General features: G+C 45.1%; 1 protein-coding gene and 1 long non-coding RNA gene across 3 annotated transcripts in view; one reads left to right on the top strand and one right to left on the bottom strand.

Moving 5' to 3' along the window:
• Positions 1 to 26892, top strand: part of ATP10B (ATPase phospholipid transporting 10B (putative)) — a 383816-nt gene that overhangs the window by 310055 nt on the left and 46869 nt on the right. For both annotated transcript variants that reach the window (XM_069592540.1, XM_069592541.1), the window contains 4 exons: positions 15907 to 16098; positions 17512 to 18112; positions 20822 to 20931; positions 23707 to 23833. In XM_069592540.1, the coding sequence (XP_069448641.1) occupies positions 15907 to 16098; positions 17512 to 18112; positions 20822 to 20931; positions 23707 to 23833 (1030 nt within the window). The remainder of the gene's footprint in view (positions 1 to 15906; positions 16099 to 17511; positions 18113 to 20821; positions 20932 to 23706; positions 23834 to 26892) is intronic.
• Positions 14344 to 26446, bottom strand: LOC138441487 (uncharacterized). Its single transcript, XR_011257366.1, has 6 exons — positions 26314 to 26446; positions 25433 to 25510; positions 25022 to 25263; positions 23105 to 23160; positions 17967 to 18300; positions 14344 to 14485 (listed from the first exon to the last, which is right to left on the bottom strand). It is a non-coding gene; the product is annotated as an uncharacterized lncRNA (long non-coding RNA).

The raw sequence follows: 26892 nt of genomic DNA, 5'->3' as shown, positions 1-26892 counted from the left end.
GGGGAGCCTGATGGGCTGCTGTCTATGGGGTTGCACAGAGTCGGACACAACTGAAGCGACTTAGTAGCAGTAGCAGCAGCAGCACGTATGGATGTGAGAGTTGGACTGTGAAGAAAACTGAGCGCTGAAGAATTGATGCTTTTGAACCGTGGTATTGGAGAAGACTCTTGAGAGTCCCTTGGACTGCAAGGAGATCCAACCAGTCCATTCTGAAGGAGATCAGCCCTGGGATTTCTTTGGAAGAATGATGCTGAAGCTGAAACTCCAGCACTTTGGCCTCATGCTAAGGGTTGACTCATTGGAAAAGACTCTGATGCTGGGAGGGATTGGGGGCAGGAGGAGAAGGGGACGACAGAGGATGAGATGGCTGGATGGCATCACTGACTTGATGGATGTGAGTTTCAGTGAACTCTGGGAGTTGGTGATGGACAGGGAGGCCTGGCGTGCTGCGATTCATGGGGTCACAAAGAGTCAGACACGACTGAGCAACTGAACTGACTGACTGATACTTACAGAGAAGGCCTCAGGGACCCCCTGGTAGCTTGAACAAAACACATATACTCACAGAGGGACCGAAAGTGCTATCTTCCTGTTATTAGAAGATTAGATTTTCAAAATGACCATTTTGGTGAATTTCATTCCAGTCTTTTCATTCCCCTCATTATACACACACACATACTCACACACACAAACTCCATGTGTTAACATTTTTTGCAGTCGTCATGCACATAAATTATAGCTGCTGCTTTTTTGGATTCTGACTTGATATCAAAAGCCTTTTCTACATTGCTACCTAGTATTCATTACCCAGGACTGTGTTTTCTGACTGTGACAAGAAATTCTTTGAGTCTGTATCTTCTGGGTTGTTATTTATCTAATTTAAGTATGTACAAAGTTAACTCACGTACTTATATACTGCATGTAATAATGTACATTCTGTACATGTATGTTATTTTGCACATAAACACAATAATAACAAGGATAAAAAATAGCAATGTGTTAAGACATGTGATACTTACAAACCTGCAAGAATAATGATCCATTGATGACTCTGGGAATATTTTGGTTTTTATTTTTCTTTTTGATTTTCCCAAAAGAAGTAACAATAGGATATGCATATTGTCAAGTCTTTCTCTGATTTTATTCCGTCCCCTCTCAATGGAATGCTCTTCCCCCAGCTCTTTACCTAAATGTTTGGACAATGAATTCAGTGAGTTCTCTTTGGGCACGGGGACTAAATCTTGTGCTGCTGGTGTCTTTTGGTTTCTTCCAGTTCTGGATACCACAGGTATCCCGTGTATCTGAGAATGTCTCCTCCAGGAGAAAAAGGAGGTTTTCCTGTGTAGATAATAGTTGGGATACACAGATTCATTGGTCCCTGTTCAGTCTGACAAATTTCAGAGCCCAGGAAAAACTGCGGCCCTGATTCACTCAGTATAACTTTTATTCAGGGCCCTTAGCTGATGGTCACTGAAAGGGGCACATGCACCTATGAGCTATTTCCAGCTCTTGAATGTCATCGATTTGCCCTGGCTGGCACATTTGAAGTCCAGTTCTAGCTAAATTCCCTCAGGAAGAATAAGGAAATTGACACAGTAATATCCAATTCTTGTTGCCTGGGCAGGGGAAGATGGTAATGTGTTCCTTCTATGAACTGCTAAATTTTCAGACTGAAAATCTGAGGTTAGTCAGTCAATAGCACCCCAGCTATTTGTTTGGGGGGTGTGGGCACCAGGCCTAGAGTCCAGAAACGTGGGCTCCGGTTTCAACTCTGCCGAGGTTTGCTGGGTGGTCTTAAGCAATATGCTCAACCTCTTTCTGTCCCTGTTTCATCTCTCACTGGCTCTTCTAAAAGTCAAAGAATATGACACTTGTGCTGACCAGCAAGGTCGCTTCCAGCTGTGAATTAGGCACGTTTGGGGTCACATGCCCCCAGGTGTTCATCTCAGCTCCCCTGTGTATCAGATCTGTGGCTTTGGTCAGTTCACTGCGTGGAAACCTCAATATTCTTACCTCAAGAAAGGATTACTGTTATGCCTCGTGAGTTGGTTTTGAGGATTTAATTCTTAAAATACTGTATTCTAGACAGAGGGATAAGTAATAGAAGTTTTCAATGACATTCTAAAGGAAAGCTGTCCGCCTTGGACAAATGTTCACCTAAGTGATGACAGGGAGAAGAAATGGGAGTTTTCAAAAAATATGTGGAATCCTCCCCCCTGGTATTCTGGACTATTTGGTCTAGGGTGGGGCCTGAGTATTTATATTTTGATTTCTAATGATTCTACTGAGCAGCCACTAAGAACCTCTCTAAGCACACTATCACCCCACTCAGAAATATTCATTTGGTTCAAATAGGTGCCTTCTACAACTTGGGAGGCATTGGCTGAAGGGGGTGATTTAAGCTGCCTTAAAGGGGTCTGATAGTAGCCTGTATACTCTCTGTGGCTAGAATATCAGATCCTTGAATTTGTCTGTGGAGAACGTCTGTGGCAGCCCCAGGAAGATGCCCTGGCTCCTAGCTCCTGACTCCCACCCCCACCCACTCTTGGCAAACTCTATGCTGTCTCCTCTTCCACCTGCCCATCTGGCATCCAGTCTAGTCGGACAATCTCTTGGCACCAACAGTGCTTTACCTTCCCTTTGTAAACCCAGCCAGAACTTGCCTCTGAAGCCCTAGAGATGCCAGGTCATGGCGGAACACCCAACCCCCTTCAAAGAAGCCCATTGTTGGCCTCCACGGCCCTTTGCTCTAAACCGAAAATAAAATGTTCATCAACAATAACAACCACCACAACAAAAGCTGACTTGTTTCTTTTACTACAAAGAACGAGGTAGCATTGGTAATTGTTGTCTAATTGGCTGCCGTCATATCTGAGACTTTAGGGTGGGGTAATATATCAATACTTAGGAAAGTAAGGAGTCCTTAGCCAGTATTTAAGAATCCTGGTAGACGGGAAATGAAATACTCTCCCCGCCCACCCCACCCCCACCCCCAGTCTGTGAGCAGCCAAGATTGGAGTACAAAGTCTTTGTTTAGACATGCCACTTGAAATATGTTTTCCAGTCATCAGACCAAACACTATCTTCCTAATCATAAAGTTTTCATCAGGGTGGGTTAAGCTCCATACTTCACCACCTCTCCCTTCTGTGGGCACAGCCGCACCCATCTGTCTGGAAATGATTCAATGGAGGAAAGTAAAGAAGGCTGTCTTTGGCCCTCTGCCTTCTTTTTTGAAACTTGGTCTTCCTTTCCTTCCTGGGAAGATGCTTGTGCCACGCTTGTCTGCGCTGGGACAGCCCACATGCGCACACTCCCACAGCAAGGTTAGATAAGAGTCTGGATTTAACTAACCTAGCGTGCAAAATCCTTTAGGAAGTGACATGACTACACAGGGCAATAAATGGATGAGGCCTGTCTCAGATTAGCTTCCCTTAGCTCCCAGGGTCCCAAATGGGGGCCCACAGCCCTATTCTTAAGAACTGGATCTTACCAGCAAAAGAGGCACAGATATAAAGAACAGGCTTTTGGACTCTGTGGGAGAAGGCAAGGGTGGGATGCTTTGAGAGAATAGCATTGAAACATGCATATTACGATATGTGAAATAGATAACCAGTCCAAGTTCGAAGCGTGAAACAGGGCACTCAAAGCTGGTGCACTGGGATAACCCAGAGGGATAGGTTGGGATGGGAGGTGGGAGAGGGTTCAGGACGGCGGGGGGGACACATGTACACCCGTGGCTGATTTGTGTCAATGTATGGCAAAACCACCACAATATTGTAAAGTAATTAGCCTCCAATTAAAATAAATAAGGAAATGGCAACCCACTCCAGTATTCTTGCCTGGAAAATCCCATGGACAGAGGAGCCTGGTAGGCTAAAGTCCATGGGGTTGCAAAGAGTTGGACACGACTGAACAACTTCACTTTCACTTTTCAAAATAAAGAAAGAACTGGATCTTGCAAGATCAAGGAAACTCCCTTCCTTTAAAAAAAAATTATTAAAGTATAGATTTTTAAATTTTATTATTGGATTATAATTGCTTTACAATGTTGTGTTAATTTCAGCTCTATAACGAAGTGAATCAGCTATGTGTGTACATATATCCCCTCCCTCTTGAGCCTCCCTCCCACCCGATCCCCGCCGCATCCCGCCTCTCGGAGTCAACACAGAGCACAGAGCTGAGCTCCCATTGTTTTCAGGGAACGCCCACTGGTTCTGTGTTGCCCACGGTAGGGTTCGTATATCAGCGCCACTCTCAGTGTATCCTACCTCCCTGTCCCTCTAGGTGCCCACATGTCTGTCCTCTGCATCTGCATCTCTATTGCTGCCCTACAGAGAGGTTCATCGGTGCCATTTTTCTGGATTCCATGTATATTTGTTAATATATGATATTTTTCTCTATGGTGAAGACCAGTTGATTTACAATGTTGTGTTAGTTTCTAGTGTAGAGCAGTGACTCATGTATACACATATATATTCTTTTTCACATTTTTTTTGATTTTGGTTCATTACAGAATAATGAATATAGTTCCTTTGCTTCACAGTAAGACCTTGTTGTTTATTTCATATATAGTAGTTTGTCTGTGTTAATCCCAGACTCTTAATTTATCCCTCCCTACCCCTCCTTTCCCCTTTGGTAACCATACATTAGAGTTCTGTATCTGTGAAGCTAACACTGTTATGTATATAGTTCATTTTTATCACTTTTTTTTTTTTACTGGTGTATCATATTTTAGATTCTACCTATAAGTGATAACATATGATATTTGTCTCTCTGTTTCTGACTTACTTTGCTTCATATGCCAATCTCTAGATCTATCCATGTTGCTGCAAGTGGTGTTCTTTTGTTCTTTTTAATGACTGAGTAGTATTCCATTTACACCACATCTTTATCCATTCATCTGTCAGTGGATATTTAGGTTGCGTCCATGTTTTGGCTATTGTAAACAGTGTTGCTATAAACATTGGGGTGCATGTATCTTTTTGAATTAGAGTTTTCTCGGGATATATGCCCAAAAGTGGGATTACTGGATCACTTGGCAACAGTATTTTTAATTTTTAAAGGAACCTCCATACTGTTTTCCATAGTGGCTGCACCAACTTACATTTCCACCAACAGGTAGGAGGGTTCCCTTCTCTCTGCACCCTCTCCAGCCTTTGTTACTTGTAGACTTTTTAATGATGGCCCTTCTGACTGGTGTGAGGTGATAGCTTATTATAGTTTTGGCTTGTACGTCTCTAATAATTAGTGTCTTTGAGCATATTTTCATGTGCTTATTGGCCATCTTAATGTCTTTGGAGAAATGTCTTTTTAAGTCTTCTGCCCATTTTTTGATTGGATTGTTTCTTTTTTGTTGTACAAACTGTTAATACATTTTAGAAATTAAGACCTTGCCAGTCACATCATTTGCAAATATTTTCTCCCAGTCCATAGGGTGTCTTTTTGTATTTCCTTTTGCACAGCTTTTGCCGTGCAAAAGCTTGTAAGTTTGGTTAGGTCTCATTTGTTTATTTTTACTTTTATTTCTATTGCCTTGGAAGACTGACCTAAAAAAATATTGTTATGATTTATGTCAGAGAGTGTTTTTCCTATGTCCTCTTCTAGGATTTTTATGATGTCATGTCTTATATTTAAGTCTTCAAGCCATTTTGAGTTTATGTTTGTGTGTGTTGTGAGGGAGTGTTCTAACTTCATTGATTTACATGCAATAGTCCAGTTTTCCCAACACTACTTGCTGAAGAAACTGTCTTTTCTGCATTGCATATTCTTGCCTCCATTGTTGAAGCTTAATTGACCATAGGTGTGTGGGTTTATTTCTGGGACCTCTGTCCTGTTCTATTGATCCATATGTCTGTTTCTATGACAATTCTATGTTGTTTTTATTATTATAATGTTATAGTATTTTCTGAAGTCTGCGAGAGTTATGCCTTCAGCTTTGTCCTTTTCCCTCAGGATTGTTTTGGCCATTCTTGGTCTTTTATGGTTTCTATAAATTTTAGTATTATTTGTTCTAGTTCTGTGGAAAGTGTCACTGGTAATTTGATAGAGATTGTTTTAAATCTGTGGATTGCTTTGGGTAATATGGCCACTTTAACAGTATTAATTCTTCTAATCCAAGAGCATGGACTCTTTCTCTGTTTCTTTGTGTCATCTTCAATTTCCTATATCAATGCATTATAGTTCTCAGAATATAAATCTTTCACCTCCTTGGTCTGGTATATTCCTAAATATTTTTTGATGTGATTTTTAAAGGGATTTTTTTAAATTTTCCCTTTCTGATATTTCATTGTTTGTTTTAAAGAAACACAATCAGTTTCTGAATGTTAATCTTGTATCCTGCCACCTTGCAATTCTAGTAGTTTTTGTGTGGAATCTTTAGGGTTTTATACATATATTAGCATGCTATCAACATACAGTGACAATTTTATCTGTTTCCTTCCAATTTGGATGCCTTTCCTTTTTCTTGTCTGATGTTTGTGGCTAGGACTTCCAATACTATGTTGAGTAGAAATGGTGAGAATGGGCATCCTTATCTTGTTCTAGATTTTAGTTGGGAAGGCTTTCAGTCTTTCACCATTGAATATTATGTTGACTGTGGGTTTGTCATTGATGGTTTTTATTATGTTCAGACATGTACCCTCTATACCCACTTTGGTAAGGGCTTTTATAATGAATCAATATTGTAGGGAACTCTCTTTTTGCCAGTCCACTGAGTTTTTCCCTTGGAGTTTCTGTCCCATTTGGGAAAAGCTCACCTTAACAATCCATGTGCTTTTATTTAAGCAAATATTTACTAACATTCAGTTCAGTTCTCCAGTTCTCTTGTCTGGAAAATCCCATGGATGGAGGAGCCTGGTGGGCTGCAGTCCATGGGGTTTTGAAGAGTCGGACACGACTGAGCGAGTTCACTTCAATTTTCACTTTCCACTTTCATGCACTGGAGAAGGAAATGGCAACCCACTCCAGTGTTCTTTCCTGGAGAATCCCGGGGACGGAGAAGCCTGGTGGCCTGCCATCTATGGGGTCACACAGAGTCGGACGCGACTGAAGTGACTTAGCAGCAGCAGTTCAGTTCAGTCACTCAGTCGTGTCCAACTCTTTGCAACCCCATGGTCTATAGCACACCAGGCTTTCCTGTCCATCACCAACTCTCAGAGTTTCTCAAACTCGTGTCCATTGAGTCGGTGATGCCATCCAACCATCTCATCCTCTGTTGTCCCCTTCTCCTCCTGCCTTTAATCTTTCCCAGAATCAGAGTCTTTTCCAATTAGTCAGTTCTTCGCATCAGGTGGCCAGAGTATCAGTCCTTCCAATGAATATTCAGGACTGATTTCCTTTAGGATTGACTGGTTGGATCTCCTTGCAGTCCAAGGGACTCTCAAGAGTCTTCTCCAACACCACAATTCGAAAACATCAGTTCTACAGTGCTCAGCTTTCTGTATGGTCCAACTCTCACATCCATACATGACTACTGGAAAAACCATAGCTTTAACTAGACAGACCTTTGTCAGCAAAGTAATGTCTCTGCTTTTTAATGTGCTCTCTAGTTTGGTCACAGCTTTTCTTCCAAGGAACAAGTATCTTTTAATTTCATGGATGCAACTACTAGCACTGGACTCTCCCTATTCTTCACCCAAACCCAATATCAAGACCACAACCTTAACAAGGGCCAAAACATTACTACCCTAAATAGTACTTCAGCCTTCAACTTCCCAGCAACCGAGAAAGTTTATGTCCACAATAGGATACAACCATATGGCTAAGTACTCATAAGGAACCAAAGGGCAGATGGGAGAGTAAGCCTTCTTCCCTCCTCTGTTCCCCACCACTCAAAGACAACCATTATTTGAACTTTCCTGTGTCCTTCCCAGAGGTGCTTGTAGCTTTGTCTTGCTGCTGCTACTGCTGCTAAGTTGCTTCAGTCGTGTCTGACTCTGTGCGACCCCACAGACGACAGCCCATGAGGCTCCCCCGTCCCTGGGATTCTCCAGGCAAGAACACTGGAGTGGGTTGCCATTTCCTTCTCCAATGCATGAAAGTGAAAAGTGAAAGTGAACTCACTCAGTCGTGTCCGACTCTTCGAAACCCCATGGACTGCAGCCCATCAGGCTCCTCCATCCATGGGATTTTCCAGGCAAGAGTACTGGAGTGGGATGCTGTTGCCTTCTTCAAGCTATATCTTAGGTTGGCCAAAAAGTTTGTTTGGGTTCTCATATGCTCTTATGAAAAAACCTAAAGGAACTTTTTTGGAAAACCCAATAAAAGCATGCAAGTGGAATATACACATAAGCACACCCTTTCCCACAAATAAAAGTGCACCATGCACTGTCTTGGACTCGGAACTTCTCTTCAGCCTAATGAATCTTGAGGAATATTGCATGCATGTAGACAAATGGACAGATATTCAGTGGAGAGCTGCCTTGTCACTTTTTAAATGCCTGTTAAAATCTGTTGACTGGTTGAGCCATCATCTGTTTCTACAGGTATATAAGTTTTTTTAATAGATTCTTAGAGTATGACTGCTAAATTGAGATTTTGTGCACGTTTAAAATTTGGAGTGATACTACCCCAGTGGTTGTACCAGTCCAGACACTCACCAATAGCAGATGGAAGGGTCTGCTTCCTCTTCATCTGTCAATTCTATCTATTCTCAGTATCTACGTTTCTTGGACTAGCCTTTCATTTATTGTCAGTCAGCCAACAAATACAAAACAAGCATTTACACTATGGCAAGTACCATTCTAGCCACTGGGGATATAAAGTCTAATGGGGCATCATCCCTGATTTCAGGCATTTGCAGTCCAATGAAGGGGCAAGAAGAACCCGAGTGACACTGCTCTCAGGCTGGGATGTAAGGGGGCAGAGGTGCATAGAAGCCCAAAGGAAATGCACTTACATCAAACTAGGAGTCAGGGGAGCTTCCTGAAAGGGTTAGCATCAGAGCTGAATTTGAGACAAAATTAAAGGTTAACCAGAGCAAAAAGAAGAAACCATCTAGTGGTGGGATTGCCGGTTTTTGTAGGTTAGACCTTCCATACAAGCCAATGGAGACTTGCGGTTCTAAACAGTAGCTGGAATAAGAGGCACAGGTCATAGAGAGGGGAAGAGGAGATGGAGGCACGGGAGGAACGAGGCCACAGTTTGTTCCAGGCCTGCACACCAGGGCTCCTGTTCATTTCCACCGCTGGCTCTGCGGGTTCCCACAGCGGCAATCTGCTGCACTCAGTCAATGATTGTCAGCAAGGTGAATGAACTGTCATTTAAAGTGAGAGGAGAGTAGTGGATTGGAGCTTGGCCACCTCCTCACAGCTTTCAATGTCGAATGCTCCCAGCCAGAGAGGAAATGGGAGCAATAGGGCAGCCATAGCGCTTAGAACCTTGTACACAAACTGTGGTCCTCAGGCCCACAGCAGGCAGGAGCCCCCTTGGGAGCTTATAGAAATGCAGATGCTTAGGCCTCACTCCAGACTTGCTGAATCAGCATCTGTGTTTAAACAAGATGCCTAGCTGATCCAGGTACATGTTAGAGTTTGGGAACTACTGGCATCATTTTTAAGGGTTTGGGTCCAGCATCAGCAGAACTGGGTTCAGGACTGAGCTCTTTTATTGATTTTGAGACCTTAGACAAGTTACTTATTTGCAGCTAGCCTCATTCACTTCACTAATAAAATGGGAGAATGATAATAGCTATTTAATGCTGTTATAATGACATAATATACATGGAAGCCAGGCTTCCCAGGTGACATTTGTGGTAAAGAACTTGCCAGACAATACAGGAGACATTAGAGACGCGGGTTCAATCCCTAGGTTGGGAAGATCCCCTGGAGGAGGCAACCCACTCCAGTATTCTTGCCTGGAGAATCCCATGGACAGAGGAGCCTGGCAAGCTATGTGGGATCGCAAAAAGTCAGACACAACTAAAGTGACTTAACACACATATGGAACCACTTAGCATAGCATTCACTTTGCTGTTAGTTGTCAGCAGACACAATCCAGTGATAATAACAGGATCCTTGAGGGTGTGGTGTGAGATCAGAGAGCACCTTCTTCAAAGAGGAAGCCTTGGCGGTTCTGCTATAGAAAGAAATCCAACTGATTGGGTGCCCGGTTGCCACAAAGCTCTAATCAGAACAACCAGTAGCCCCACAGATGTGTATTTCTCTTCCTTCAGAGAAATAGACTAGCCAAAGGGCCCAGAGGTGAGTAAGGGGCGCTGCTTTCTTGCTAAGTGTCCTACATGCCAAGTTCCTAATGTTAACGAACCAGATAGGAAACCAATGGGCTGTGGGCAAAGGGAACCGGGAAGAAGCTGCCCTGCAGAAACAAGTCTGTGTGAATGGATAAAGCTGCCGTGACATCTGCCGTTGACACCTGCAGGCTGGGCCTGCTGCCAGTGCCAGAGACAAGTAGGCCCTTCGCCAAACTTCTTTTAATGCATTGCTGTATGATTGGAAGGAAATACTAAGAAACAGTTTTAACAAAGAGCCCCTGTGAGTTCATCGGTGGTGAGGTAGTGTCTTGCCCTAGATAGGAGTCAGGCAACAAAGGTTTGAGCGAGTGCCTGCAGGCTGCCAGGCACCGGGACACATCACAGTCTCTGCCCTCATGGCACTTAGAGACTAGAGAGTAAATGGACATGCAATAAATGCCCATTAAATCATTTTATCTGTGTCACCGTTTGGAAATACATAATGCATAGCTTGGAGCAAAGCAGTATGCTGTTGGGCTGAAGTCAGGTGGTGTGAAATCTGTCCTAGTTCTGACCCTGATTCAATGTGCAGTCTTGAAAAGTTCACTTCCCTCCTCCCTGGCACCCAGTTTTATCATCAGGAAAAGAGGGGATTTGGCTGTGATGACATCCAAGCTTGTTCCCAAGTCTGGGTATCTGTGGTAAGGGTTAAAAGCATCCCATTTAGGTACCCTCACCAAAAAAAAAAAAAAGATAAAATATTTTCTGGAAAAGATCCCCATAATCCCCTTTATAATCTTGTGGACTGTCTGCTGAGCCCTAAGGATTAGATATGCAAGCTCACTGAGATGCCAGACACTAAAAATGCCAGCAGTCAGCAAGCAAGAATCAAAGGCTACTTCTTTCTCATGGGGGATCTTGCCTGGCATGGGGGTTAAAGAGCATAAATTCTAGAGTTGAACTTTCTTGAATCAACTGACTATATGACCTGGACAAGATGCCTAGTCTCCCTGGGCAGCAGTTTCTTCATTTGAAATGCAGAGGTAACTGGGAGAATAGTAGTTGTTCAGTCACTCAGTCATGTCCAACTCTTTTCGACCCCATGAACTGTAGCACATCGGGCTTCACTATCCTTTATCATCTATCTCCCAGAGATTGCTCAAACTCATGTCCATTGAGTCCATGATGCCATCCAACCATCTCCTCCTCTTTTGTCCCCTTCTCTTCCTGCTTTCAATCTTTCCCAGGATCAAGGTCTTTTCTAATGAATCAGTTCTTCTCATCAAGTGGCCAAACTATTGGAACTTCAGCTTCAGCATCAGTCCTTCCAATGAATATTCAGGACTGATTTCCTTTAGGATTGACTGGTTGGATCTCCTTGCAGTCCAAGGGACTCTCAAGAGTCTTCTTCAACACCACAGTTCAAAAGCATCAACTCTTCAACACTCAGTCTTCTTTATGGTCCCTCTCACATCCATACATGACTACTGCAAAATCATAGCTTTGACTAGACGGAACTTTGTCAGCAAATAATGTCTCTGATTTTTAATATGCTGTCTAGTTTGGTCATAGATTTTCTTCCAAGGAGCAAGCATCTTTTGATTTCATGGATGCAGTCACCATCTGCGGTGATTTTTGGAGCCCAAGAAAATAAAGTCTGTCACTGTTTCCATTGTTTCCCCATCTATTTGCCATGAAATGATGGGACCTAGACAGCATATTAAGAAGCAGAAACATTACCTTGCCAACAAAGGTCCATCTAGTCAAGGCTATGGTTTTTCCAGTAGTCACGTATGGATGTGAGAGTTGGACTGAACTGAGTGCCGAAGAATTGATGCTTTTGAACTGTGGTGTTGGAGAAGATTCTTGACAATCCCTTGGACTGCAAAGGGATCCAACCAATCCATCCTAAAAGAGGTCAGTCCTGGGTGATCATTGGAAGGACTGATGTTGAATCTGAAACTCCAATACCATGGCCACCTGATGTGAAGACCTGACTCATTTGAAAAGACCCTGATGCTGGGAAAGATTGAGAGTGGGGGAAGAAGGGGAAGACAGAGGATGAGATGGTTGGATGGCATCACTGACATGAGTTTGGGTAACCTCCACGACTTGATGATGGACAGGGAGGCCTGGCATGCTGCAGTCCATGGGAAAGAGTCAGACACAACCAAGCAACTGAACTGAAGCAATGGGACCGGATGCCATGATCTTAGTTTTCTGAATGTTGAGCTTTAAGCCAGCTTTTTCACTCTCCTCTTTCACTTTCATCAAGAGGCTCTTTAGTTCCTCTTCACTTTCTGCCTTAAGAGTGGTATCATCTGCATGTCTGAGGTTGTTGATATATCTCCAGCAACCTTGATTCCAGCTTGTGCCTCATCCAGCCCAGCATTTTGCATGATGTACTCTGCATATAAGTTAAATAAGCAGGGTGACAATATGCAGGCCTTGACACGCTCCTTTCCCAATTTGGAACCAGTCCATTGTTCCATGTCTGGTTCTAACTGTTGCTTCTTGACCTGCATACAGTTTTCTCAGGAGGCAAGTAAGTGGTCTGGTGTTGCCATCTCTTTAAGAATTTTCCACAGTTTGTTGTGCTCCATGCAGTCAAAGGCTTTAGTATAGTCAATGAAGCAGATGTTTTTTTCTGGAATTCTCTTGCTTTTTCTATGACCCAACAGATGTTGGCAATTTGATCTCTGGTTCCTCTGCCTTTTCTAAGTCCAGCTTGAACATCTGGGATATAGGTAACATGCTGCAGGGATGCAGTGAGATGACAGATGTACGGACCATCAGAAACACTCCATAGATAAGCACTCTCATTACTGTTAGGGTAAAATGGCTCAGAGTTCTTTGAACAGTGTTGGTAAATTGATGACAGGTACTGGAGGGACCCTGAAATAAGGTTAGAGGACTCAGCATGGGAGTATTGTGAAGGGAGCATACTACTTTACTATGACCACAGAAAGGAAGACCCTAGATGCGCAATCAAGGGGTCTGATGTGCAATTCTGGCTTACACTGACTCCCTGAGTGGCACTGGTCAAGTCAGCCCATCCTTCTGGCTTTCAGCTGAGATGAGTTTCATCTCTGGTTGGGGCTGTGAGAACCCAGTGAGATGCATAAATGACCCTGTTGGAGAGGTAGGATGAGCTCCATCACTGTGAGCTCCTGCTGTGACAACTGCACTCAAAGGCACAGAGGGCAGGTGGTCCTCGCTCCTTCCTAAGCTTTCTGAAAGCGCAGACACCATACGGTGCGGATGGCCCGCCATTACTCACTACAGGGCAATGAGAGGAGATGCAGGTGATGCGGTGTTACTAGCACTCTTCCTTTTCATAAACAGGTTCTTTGCAGGAAACTCTCCTCTTAATATGGGATGAACAAGATGGAAGTGTAGGTGCTGGCTCTGGGAGAGTCCTCCAAATGAAGGTTAGAGCTCTTTGGAGCGTGTGCTCCACGTCCTATCCACTTCCCCTGATCAACTGTGCAGGTGGAGACCAGAATTTCATCCCTCTAGTACCTCCACGCCCGTCTGTGTTTTCTCCCTGTGACTCTCCCTGTGACCTATGCCAGCAGACCAGGGAGCTTAGAATCTGATCTCTGGGGTAATTGCAGTTGGTAGTCAGAGAAGACACAGTCCGAGGACACTTCCCTACAGGATTTTTTTTTTTTAATTTTTCATTTTGCATTGAAGTATAGCCTATTAACAATGTTGTGGTAGTTTCAGGTGAACAGCACTGGGGCTCAGCTGTACATACATGTATCCATTCTCCCCCAGTCTTCCTTCCCATCCAGCCTGGCACATAACATTGAATAGAGTTCTATGTGCTACAGTAAGACCTTGTTGGTTATCCATTTTGAATATAGTAGTGTGTACATGACCTTCCCAGACTCCCTAACTATCCCTTCCCTCTGGCAACCATAAGTTCATTTTCTAAGTCTGCCCCACGGGATGTTTTTAATTTCAACTTGGGTTCTAGTTTGTAAAACTTGCCGGCTTATTGGCCCTCAGTCTTCTCCCTGCATGTATCAGTCAAAATTCCCTCAGTGCATCTTTTTCAGTCATTGACTCTTCTAAACTTGAATGAACCTGTGAACTCTGAGCATTGATAGAAATGGCTGTATGTAAAAATGTCTTTACAGAATGGCTTTTGTCATATCTATGAAGAGCTGGTGTTTATTGAACTTCTGCTTCACATCAGGCAGACGTGAAGTTCCAGAAGAAACTTTGGAGTTCCAGAAGATACAACTTCATAGAAAAGGCAGTCCATCTTTCAGGCTCTTGGTTTATCTCTAGGGAGATTAAACATGGACATAAGAAAATTTAATTTAAAATGTAGGCAATATGTAGTGAATTCTAGAGGGATGGAAGAAGTGGCAGTTTCAACAAAGATGTGAAAAAATTGGAAATCCATGAGTCAGATCCAGTCCACAGAGTTTCTTAAAAAGAAATTAAAAAAAAAAAACACAGAAACAATCCTTACATCATTCTCTACTTTATCTTAAAAAACGCAGAGATTTAGCAAAATGCACCAGCCTTGCAGCATTTTACTAACAGAAGAGTCACCTCCTTTTAGATGGGGTGGAACTTGCCAGGTCTCACAGCCCTACTCCCCCAGCCCACAGTGTCCTCATCTGTAACTTAGCCATCTTCCCTCATTCACCTTACCTGCCTGACTCCTGTGGATATTCTCAGCTCGAGAAGCTGCTGCTGAAGCTTCTGCCTCAGAAGGCAGATTACTCACTGTGGCTGAGTCAGATCTCATGAACCCATGGAGTTTTTATGGTTATGAAGTCCAGGTAGGATTTGGGTAGACAGGAGAGGACTTCAAAAAGAGTGTGATCAGAGGCCTAGCAGGGGAGTATACCCCCAAGAGGCAGGCCTAGCATGGGAGTATACCCCCAAGAGGCAGCCACCAGACCACCTGGCTAAGCTGAAGGACCACGCACAGAGTGGTGGGAATCAACAGGAGAAATGCAAACTGGGAAATAATTTAGATGCCAGACTGAAATGCTCATGTTCACAGTGAAGATCTGAAGATTTTTTAGTCTCAAGAATACCTTGAGGGAAATGGTGTCTTAGAAGGATGTATGGGAGATATACATATGAAGGGCTCGAACTAAACGAGGTGAAAGGCAGTCACCTCACTTTAAAGGCTGAATTGGAAATCCAGAGGGCTTCCTGGGGGACTCAGTGGTAAAGAATCCACCTGCAATGTAAGAGATGTGGATTAGATCCCTGGGTTGGAAAGATCCCCTGGAGGAGGGCATGGCAACCCACTCCAGTATTCTTCGCTGGAAAATCCCATGTACAGAGGAGCCTGGTGGGCTACAGTCCATGGGGTTGCAAGAGTCAGACATGACTGAAGCAACTGAGCATGCATGCACAGATGCATGCATGTGGAAACCCAGGCTGGAGGGCTAGAGGGTCTGAGCCTGGCTGGAAGCATCAGGAATGAGGGGTAAATGGTGGGAAGATGCTGCGGGGGCAGAACCACCAGAGCCTATATAACTGATGGACACATGGGCTTGAGGGAAGGGAAGGAACCAAATCAGACTCTGAGGTGAGCAGGCCCAGGTTAGGGGAGACATGCTGGGTGCAGGATGCAGGAAGGACTGTATCAGCCTTTCCCGGGCATGAGCGAATCTGCTGCAGGGGGCCTTCCTCCCCAGTCCCTTCAGGAAAGACTCTGACCCTAGCCTTTCTCTCCCAGGAGAAAGACGTGACTCCAGATAAAAATCTCCTGTCCAAGGTGCGAGACGCAGCTCTGTGGCTGGAGACCCTGTCAGAAGGCAGAACCCCCAAGCCTTCCCTTGCCACTGCCTCCTCCATTGCTGACTTCTTCCTTGCCTTAACCATCTGCAACTCCGTAATGGTCTCCACGACTACCGAGCCCCGGCAGAGGGTAAGGACCAGTGATGGTGTGGCTGGGATGGATGGGAGGAGCAAAGGCGTGAAGGGGGTGCCCTGCACAATAGCACAAAACACTAGGGTCCTTGTCACACTGTCACCGTGTCATCACTGTGAGACCTTGAACAAAGCTCTTGTCCTCTCTGGGCCTCAATCTCCTTATGTTTTAAATACAATATAAGAAGTTTCATATGAGTTTTCTGTGTCGATTTCACATTTTGTGTCTCTCTGCAGGGTAGACGTTAAAAGTTAACATTTACTGAGCGCTTGCTATGTGCAGGGCTCTATGCCAAACGTCGTCTGCACTATCATTTAATCTTGATGGCCCAACAATCCTGTGGGGTATGTCTTTGGATTTAGCAAGTGAAGAAACAGTGGCTCAGAGAACTTGAGTAACTTAATGGAGGACATGTGAATACGTGGCAGAACCATCTGTATGATTCTATCATAATATCACGGTTTACTGGTATCTGATTTTTAAAGGGGGGGTTAAAAAAATGAACACCTTGTGTGCGGTTTTGCTAAGTTAGAGATAACACAGCTGGGTGGCCACTTATAAAAGATTATACTTGGAGTTATTTTTCAGTACTAAAGATCGATTTATTTTGATTATCCACATCCTCTCACCCAAGCTCTCTTGTAAGTGATGAATAAGAATAATGGGTGTTACAACACTTGGCCACAAAAATCAAGAAAAAGAGGGTTCATCCAGGCACCAAACCAGAGCGCCTATTATTGCACCCAGGTTCTAAACTACCCTGAAAAGTCAGCAAGTAATCAGAGGTCTGCAGGGAACTTTGGGAGGCAGGAAGCTTTATGTGAGAAGTTCTATGTTCAAGAAAGAAAGAGGTATACCTTCCAGTTCTCAATTTTCAAGCTAATGGAAGGCTGCAGCTGGCAGGTAGCTCAGAAGCCCCTGGAGTCAGACAGACCCAGATGTGAGAGCCAGCTCTGCCACCTACAAGCTGGGTGATCACAGCCCACTTAATCTCTTTATGCCTTGGTTTCCTCATCCAGAAGTTGGGATAATGATAGGATCCCGTAGCCCTGTTGCTGGGAGGATGAAGTGAGATGCTGCATGCAGAAATAAAGCAGGCAAGGTGATGATAAGGGTTCAGGGCCCGTGAACTGCAACCCTGAGTCTGGCTTTTGTCTCCTTTGCTTTGCTTGGTCCGTGATCAAAGTGGGATGTCACCACCAATCCCTAGGAAGTCAGGGCTGGAAGGAAACCAGTGGCCTAACCTTCTCACGTTTTAGTTGGGTAACCCGAGGCTCACAGAAGGGGGAAGGCTTGCCCCCCATCATTGAAGTGGATGACTGCAAAATGAGCTTCACATTCTGCCATAAGGCAGCTCGATAGTTTTCCCATCCTGGAGAGTCATGTTCTCCTTTCCTCTTTTGCCTCAAGGTCACCATGCCACCCTCAACCAAGGCTCTGGGGACATCCCTGGAGAAGATCCAGCAGCTGTTCCACAGGTTGAAGCTTTCAAGCCTCAGTCAGTCCTTCTCATCCACTGCACCCTCCGACATGGACCTAGGGGAGAGCTTGGGGGCCAACATCCCCACCACAGACTCGGAAGAGAGAGATGATGGGTCAGTGTGCAGCGGTGGCTATTCCACTGATGGCGGCTACAAGAGCAGCACGTGGGAGCAGGGGGACATCCTGGAGGCAAGGCCGGGGGCCTCCCTGGAGGAGGTGCTGCAGGCCCCAGCCCTCAGCCTGGCTGGTCCCGAGCTCTGTTATGAGGCTGAGAGCCCTGACGAGGCCGCCCTAGTGCATGCTGCCCGTGCCTACAGCTTCACTCTGGTGTCCCGGACACCCGAGCAAGTGACCGTGCGCTTGCCCCAGGGCACCTGCCTCACCTTCGATGTCCTCTGCACCCTGGAGTTCGACTCTGTCAGGAAGAGGATGTCTGTGGTCGTGAGGCACCCGCTGACCGGTGAGATCATCGTCTACACCAAGGGCGCCGACTGCGTTATCATGGACCTGCTGGAAGACCCAGGCTGCAGTGAGTCTGTCTCATCGGGGTCCAAGAAGAGAGGGTTCTGGTGTTTAACTGGTGGCATGGAATGGTAACTGGGGGGCTTGAGTTACGGTGTCACTCAGTCCAGCAGGTCCCAGCTGGAACACAAGCCCTCAAGATGTTTTCCTCATAGCATCTTCCTTAACACACACTGCTCCCCACATCTCCATGACCTGGAGAATTACAGAGCTTGTTAAAGGCGTTTAAAAAAGAGGATCCTCTTTATTTATCCCAGTTTCTAATTTTCCAAACTCATTTAAACATGGGTGCTCCATACACAAATTCCTCCCCACCCCAGGACATCCATCAATATACCCTAGAAAATACTGTGGTCCTAACTCTTAGTTTTGTGGACAGGCCAACTGAACCTGAAGAGGGAAGTGACGTAAAAGAAGAAGCTCAGCCAACTAGTGGTGAATCCTAGTGGAGGTGTCCTAAATCCTGGTTCAGAGCTTTTGTCACACCACCAGAATTCTGCACTGGGCTCGATTTGCTCTGGGAAACCTCAGGGGATGCTCTTTATCATCCCTTTTCCCAGCCTCCCCAACATGGATTTTTATTAACTTGCTCCAAGCCAGAAAAATGTTCCAAAGTCCCTACATTATCAGTGTCCAATTTTGGAGCAGCATGAATTAGCGTGTAGCCACTTCCTGATTGCTAACAAGGAGAAGACAGTTATGGGGCTATGATTCTCCCAGGACAGGAGATTCCAGCCAAGTTTCAGAATTGCCCAGGCAGCCCTGTGCCTCCTGCATTGTCAGCTATGGATCAGAGCCAAGAGGTTCATGGGGACTGATGAGTGTTTAGAATGGGAAGGGAGCTAATTAAGTGTCTTCATCCCCAGACTCTGGCAGGAAAGTGGATTCAGTATTTCGGAGTCAGGGGAGCCACAGCATTCCATTCCTGAACAACAGCTTTCCACACTGCCCTGGAGATATTTCTTTGTTCCTCACCTGATTCCAAAATGGATGAGAGATGCCTCCAATAAAAGATACATATACGATGTTACCATGAGATTTAAGAAGCAAAGATTTCAAAAGCAGGGGGGAAGATAACCTCAGGTTTAGCATATGTACAATGTTAGAACAGTCAATTTGACCCTGAGGTCCCTGGTAGCCTGAGCAATAAAGTACACTCAGAAGTACACAGGTAGAAGGCAAAAAGTGTTTTTAATCTCAGGAGCAGATGTCTTTGAATATAAGATAGTGCTCCAAAAGACAAGGCACAAAGATTGTGCTTAAGGCATCTGGAAACCAGTAACATCTGAAAAATAAGGAAATCATCTTTGAAGGGATTTTATACTGCGTAAAAGCAGGCTTAGAGTAGTATCGGGGGAAAAAAATCAGAGCTTTGTTGGACTTCCTCATACTTGTCTTACTGTAAAGAATTGTACTTTTAATTTTGCTTTATATGGAGGGATGGATACAGGGCACGAAATTTGTTTACTGCTTAGGGTTACTAAAGATCTCAAGCCAGTCCTGGTAAAAAAGAATTCTGATGCGTTTTTCAAGCTTAGACTTACAAAGTGCTGCCACTGATTAGGGATGTCTGTGATATCTCAGATGAAGGAAGTGGTGATGGCATCGATCCTGTCCCGTAAACCGCCAGCCCAGGCTGAAAAAATCTTTTTTATCTGATAGATAAAAGTACTGGAATTTCAAACGAAAAAGATAAATTTCTTCTAAGAGAAATGTATTATATAGGACTTCAAATGGGGGACTTTGAGCTACACAGTGAAATATTTTTCACACTAGATTTACAGGAATCCAAAAAATATTTCTTTGAAGCCTAACTCAGCAAACCCAGTATCATAAGGAACTTAGCAGTGAGATTTAGGTCTCTCTCCATCTTGGAAGCAACTTGCCATAAGGACTAAAGTAGATTACAGAGCAGGTGATGGATAGCATTTTTAAGACTTAGCAAACAGCTGGTTGGAACTTCCCAGGTGATGCTAGTAGTAAAGAACCCTCTTCCCAATGCAGGAGACTGAAGTTTGATCCCTGGATTTAGGAAGGTTTCCTGGAGTAGGAAATGGCAACTCACTCCAGTATCCTTGCCTAGAGAATTCCATGGACAGAGGAACCCAATTGGCTATAGTTCGCAGGGTCCCAAAAAGTGGTACACGACTGAAGCAACTTAGCACACATGTAAACAGCTGGTTATTCAGGGCTAAACGGGTCACAGGGAAGACTTCTTGTTCTTTGATTCAGCAGGCCTTCAACTGGCCCTTCAAGTCTCTACTATTTAAGTTCCCAGGTGATTCTGATGCAAACAGGTATTTGAGTTTTCCATGCTTTTTTTTTCCTGCACAGTATACAGGATCTTAGCTTCCCAACCAGGGATGGAACATAGGCCCCTGCATTGGAAGCACAGAGTCTTAACCACTGGACAGTCAGGGAATTTCCACAAACAAGCATTTGGGAATAATACTTGAAGCCACCTAACTTCCCTAAATAGTACTCTCTCAGCCAGACTTTTGATGATCAGATATAGACAGCGGACAGTTTAAGGACCCATGGAGTTACCACTTTGCAGGGCAGCCTGGAAGAGCAGCTTCGTGTTTGTGACAGGGGTATGTGTGTGGGGGTGGGGGTGGTATAAGGGAATTCCTCCTCTAAAGACTGCAGGGTGTTAGAAACAGGATCCCTGAGCATTTTGTCCATGACCTCATGGGGAACAATGACTATTTGACAGTGACTGACTCTGATGTGGAAAAGAAGATGAGGAAAATCCGAGCCCGGACCCAGAGGCATCTAGACTTGTATGCGAGAGACGGCCTTCGAACACTGTGTATCGCCAAGAAGGTAAGAATAAATTCTGTGTTTAGTATCCGAAAGGCTCCCACCCTGCTTGTGTCTTTTCTGTTTCTTGTTAGATCCTCAATATTGCTTCTTCTAGTATTTTCAAAATTGGCTATCCTGACCACACAGACCCACAACTCTTGACAGTCTTGCTGGGACAGAAATCTGAGTGGTAAGGTTCCTTTTCAGTGTGGCCTTGTGGTTCCCTGCTTTTCATTGTCTATGTAATTGTTAACCTATAACTCATGATTTTTTAATGTTGTAATTTTGCCTTTAAATATCCTCTTACCATTTCCATCATTTGCTGAGACCTAGAAGTTGGGAGATTTTATGTGATCACATACAAAGCTAGATTTCTGGTTTCTCTTGAAAATGTAGAGGATCTGGAAAACTGGATTACCATTCTTGAATAGCTTCAAATACTATAGCCAGGTAGCAGCAGATTCCTGCTGAGGAATATATTCTTCTGCATTCTGGGGTTGGTTACAGTTCCTACTACTCTCTATCGCATTGCCCTTGGCCCAGCTAGATTCAAGAAGGTTACCTTCCCTGGGCCCTGCAGGTCTTTCAGTTTGAAGCCCCTACAGGAAAGGCAAGCTAAGAGCTGTGAATCCCGGAGCTGGAGTACCTAAAATCAGATAGGGGAGCTACAGTGGGCATGCATTTCAAGACGGTTAGAAGTGATTCATGCGTTTGAACTGTGGTGTTGGAGAAGACTCTTGAGAGTCCCTTGGACTGCAAGGAGATCCAACCAGTCCATTCTGAAGGAGATCAGCCCTGGGATTTCTTGGAAGGAATGACGCTAAAGCTGAAACTCCAGTACTTTGGCCACCTCATGCGAAGAGTTGCCTCATTGGAAAAGACTCTGATGCTGAGAGGGATTGAAGGCAGGAGGAAAAGGGGACAACAGAGGATGAGATGGCTGGATGGCATCACTGACTCAATGGACATGAGTCTGAGTGAACTCCGGGAGATGGTGATGGACAGGGAGGCCTGGCGTGCTGTGATTCATGAGGTCGCAAAGAGTCAGACACGACTGAGCGACTGAACTGACTGAACTGATAATTAATTTATAATGTTGTTAGTTTCAGGTGGACAATGGATCAGTTATACATATACATATATCCTTTTTTTTTAGATTCTTTTCAAACTTAATGTTTATCAGGGGGTAATGGGGAAGGGATAAACTAGGAGATTGGGATTGATATACACACTGCTATATATAAAATAGATAACTAATAAGGACCTACTGTATAGCACAGGGAACTCTACTCAGTATTCTGTAATGGCCTATATGGGAAAAGAATCTAAAAAAGAATAGAAGGGGTTTCTTCTCCATAAATCCCAGAGCTCTTCATCTCTTTTGTGGTGCTTAGCACACCATAAAGTTTAAGAGCACCCACTTTAAAGCCAGGCCTGGGGCAAGTCCCAGTCTCACCGTTATCAGTGATGTGACCTTGGGCAAGTTTCTTCACCTCTCTCGGCTTTAGGATGTTCTCATCTGTAAAACAGTGCTGGTGTTCACTACTTCATACAGTTGTCATGGAGATTCACTAAGATAACACAAGTAATGCTGGGACATTGACTAGCACTTTCTACTCTATAGATTGTAATTAAAACCTTACCACTGTCTGTATTTTATTGAAATTATCTATTTCTATTTTGCCTCCTCTGATAAGACTGTTCTTCCTCAAAAGTAAAAGACCTACCTGTATCCCCTTTGTTTACCCCACAGTGCCATGCATGGGTGGGAAATTAAAGAATATCTGATGCTTAGACAAAGGAATCATTTATTACTATAATAGACAGTGTGCATATAATGCCAACAGAGAGGTCTAAAATGCTATGGACTCCAGAAGAACTATATCCTCTGGTGGTGATTTAGTCTCTAAGTCATGTCTGACTCTTGCGACGCCATGGGCTGTAGCCCACCAGGCTCCTCTGTCTATAGGATTTTCCCACCAGGAATACTAGAGTGGGTGCCATTTCCTTCTCCAGGGGATCTTCCCAACCCAGGGATTGAACCCAGGTCTCCTGCACTGCAGGCAGATTCTTTACCAACTGAGCTACCCGGGAAGCCCCCTGTGTCCTCTAGTTGGATTTTTTCAGCCATTGGACACCTCCAGGAGCTAGTGGAATAGTCTACCAGGTTACACAAGACCTGTCTGCTACTTACTTTTCCAGCCTCATCTCTGGTCCTCTCCATCTGGCTCTCCATCCTTAAGCCAACTGCTGTGTTCAAGGAACAGAAAGAAAGCCAAGTTCACTGCTGTTTCACGGCCTTTGAACTTGCCTCTCCCCATGACTGAACACTTCTCATCATTGGATTTCAGCCTGTACATCACATTGTCTAAGGGTCCTGGCGACCCAAATAAAAATAACCCCTCTTCCCACAGCTATCCCCCTATCCAGTCGCATGCTGTTTGTCTTCTGTGTAGTCCTTGGGATGGTCCATTCTTTTAAATTATTCACTTAGATAGTGTCTCTCACCCTCTACTAGCACATCAGCCCAGGTCTGTAGGGCTCTTGTCTTTCTTGATCTCTACTGTATCTACAGTACCCGGAGCACCACAGAGGGCAACAGACATTTGATGATAATGGAACATGAAGATCAATCCTTCATCAATTCAAGAATATTAAAAAAAAATTTAAAAATCATTGAGGGGAAAGCCCCATCTAATTGTATAGTGAAGCTCAAGTTGGCCTGTAGGAGGTCCAGCACAGGGGCAGGGGAAGGAGACACCCAGAGTTGTGAACAAGCCTCTTCCCATCTCATAGGTCTTGAGTGAAGAGGACTTCAGGCGATGGGCCAGTTTCCGGCGTGAGGCTGAGGCATCCCTCAACAACAGAGATGAGCTTCTCATGGAGACAGCACAGCATCTGGAGAATCAACTCACCTTACTCGGTAGCTAAAAATAAGTTTATTGTTACATTTTTTAAAAGGAATGCTACAAGCTGAAAACGGCGTTCACAGCCTCGATTCTGACACTATTACCAATGTGTCTCAATTAGGAGCCTCCCTGGGGCGCCCTTCCAGGCATTTGGCGCCAGTGAGCTGTGCCGACATCCTACCAGACTCCACACCCTGCTTCCCGAGGATGCCCGGGAGCATTCCTGCACTCCCTGCTGGAGGAAGCCTGGTTGCTTCTCCTCCAGTCATTCAAATGTTTATTGAGCACCTACTGTATGCCAAGTAGCACGCTAGGTATTATGGCTACAAGAGCCACGGACGCTGCCCTTGATGATTAAATAAGTAATTTCATCAGAGTGTGGCAAGAGTGGGACTGGGAGATGTAGCTGGTGGGATGGAAGCACAAAGGAGAAGGTGGCAACCTAGTGCAGAGCCAAGGAGGGCACAGGAGGGCTTGAGCTGATTGGAAAAAGGGAGCTCATCAAAGCGGGAGGGTGTTCCACGAGAGGGAAGGGCCTGAATGAAGGTCTGGAGGTGAGAAAGCCTGGGCTAGCCGGAGACTTAGAGGTCTGCCTTGGCTGGACCATGGAGTGTGAGGGAGACACTTGAGGTAAGAGAGGTCAGGAGGATGTAGATTAGGAAGGGCCATGTAAATCGTATGCTAAAGGTTTGGAAAAGGGGAGTTAAAGCAGGGACAGATTTATGTTTTACAAAAATCACTCTGACTGCTGCTATATAGAAATTAGATGGCTACCCTGGGGGAAAGATGGAAAGCACCAGCTAAGAGACAGCAGTGGATTTCTGCTGAAGGAAAAGCGTTGCCAAGGGATAAGGGAGAAATTCCTTTTTCAGATTCGTCTCCTCACAGCTTGGGAACAAGATCTAGGAAAGGCAATGCCTGCACAGCATCCACATACTGGCCACGTGGCCACGTGGCAACAGCCTCCTTTGGGAGGCAGTGCTGACCTGGGGATGAAGGCCACCTCTTGGCCCCCGCACCCCTCTGAGCCTCTCTGCCTCCTCTAGATAAATGATACTCCATCTAGCTCAGCCAGGCCGGGGTGAAGGGGAAGACCTAGGGTGTTGCTGTAAGAAGATGATAAAATCTCTCTATACTTAAAACGTGGCAGCAAGATTTAGTGGGATGAGTGGCGAGCCAGGGGAGGCAGTTTTGCACCTTACCTCCTTCAGCCTTTTGTTTCCTGTGTTTGGACTGCAGAGGCCTTTTTCTGCTGTCTCACGAGGCTCCCTGGAAAGCTGGTCTGGAGAACTCACTCTAACAGGAACCAGGGGGTAGCTAGTCCAGACAGCTCCAAGTACACCAGGCCACGACTGGAATGTCATCCCATTAGGGCCCCTGACTCCTGCACACCTTTCCCCTTGTTCCAGGGGAGCCTTCTGGCCCCAGCTGGTGAGAAGCGCCCCTGAGCCAGTTCGGCATAAAAGAGAACACATTTGTTAGGACCTGTCGGCTTCCCTGGCTGAAAAAGGCTCTCACCACCTGTTCCATTTTCTCTCTCACACCGCTAAATGTGTTTTTCCTCCTCTCTTCACTCTTCCTCCCTGTAATACACATCAGCTTCAGTCTCTCACCTTCCAGGTTAATGCTTGGAGGAAAAGATGAGGGTCAGGCGTCATTTGTCATGGGATTGTTCTCCAGTGCACTTGGGCCTGAAATACAAAATGGGCCCATTTCAGGATGGAGAGGTTTATTTTTCTTCCCTCACAGTGGCTTAGGATAGAGCAGACTGGGGCCGGGAAGAGACTTCATCCTGCCACCAAGAAACTGCCTTGCCATTCAGAAGCTGCACTGCATTCACACCGTCTCTCCCAGTACAAAATGATCTTTTCAATATGCATCCAGCGTGACTGCTTTGCCAACCTATTGTCACTCGGGATTATTAAAAGAAATGGCATGCTTCACTCCTGCCCAGAGTGAAACGGACAGCCATTAGTCTGCGGTCTGAAACGAATCTCAATTAAAATGCAGATATATTTTTGCTTAATCACTTGGCAACCATTGCATGTTTGGGTATAATTCATCTAGGTTGGCTCAAAGCTTGAGACCATTCAAAAAATGATGTAACTCACATCTTTAATTCCCTCTAAGAATAGTATTTTTAAAACCCAGCTCTGTTAATTCTGTGGTGAGCCCTTGCAGAGGAAAGACTTTAGTGCCCCCGTGTCTTTCCACTCCTATTGCGGCTCTGCTGGTCCAGCCACACCCGCTTTCCTCTGACTCTTAGCCCTGAGCTTCATCCTGCTTCCTCCACCCTCCAATCCAGTCTCTAGAATGATCTTTTTAAAATTCAAAACTGTCCATCACTCTCCAACTTAACCCCCTTTAATTTGCTACCAAGTAAATGCCAAGTCCCTTCATGCCCTGATGGGCTCTCCGTGACCCAGCACCTCCCCTCCCTGCCGCATCTCTCACGCAGCTCTGCCTCCCATTTTGTGTCATCTTCAACTCTGACCTCTGGACTTTCGCTCATTCTGCTTTCTCTGCCTGGAATTCTCCTCCTTCCCCACCTTCAGGGTTTATCTTCCACGTCTGAGATTGAATGGCACTTGCAACTTCCCTGGTGGCTCAGACGGTAAAGAATCTGCCTGCAATGCAGGAGAATCTGGGTCAGGAAGATCCTCTGGAGAAGAGAATGGCAACCAACTCCAGTATTCTTGCCTGGAGAATCCCTTGGACAGAGGAGACTGGTGGGCTACAGTCCATGGGGTCTCAAAGAGTCAAACATGACTGAGCGACTAACACTTTCACTTGTTTTTCTCCCTCAGCAAGGCCTCCCCTAATCTTCTAGATGAAGTTCAAGTCTCCGGGTATATGGTTGCCTGGCACTCTGGGCTTCTCTCCTCCCATCACTCGGTTGTAAATCCTTATTCAACAGGCCTTTGAGCGCAGAGAGGGTGGGGACCAGCTCTGTCTCTGTTACTGCTGGATCCTGGGTGCTTAGCACAGCCTAGAACATGGAGATAATCAATAATCACTGCCTGGTTTGATAGGGCCTTGGGGAGATTAAGCAGCTCCTTTTCCCAACAGAAAA

Source organism: Ovis canadensis, chromosome 5 (assembly GCF_042477335.2).
Source record: "Ovis canadensis isolate MfBH-ARS-UI-01 breed Bighorn chromosome 5, ARS-UI_OviCan_v2, whole genome shotgun sequence".
Lineage (NCBI taxonomy): Eukaryota > Metazoa > Chordata > Mammalia > Artiodactyla > Bovidae > Ovis > Ovis canadensis.
The sequence above is the reverse complement of the archived record's forward strand: the minus strand, read 5'-3'. Positions and strand labels throughout refer to the sequence as shown.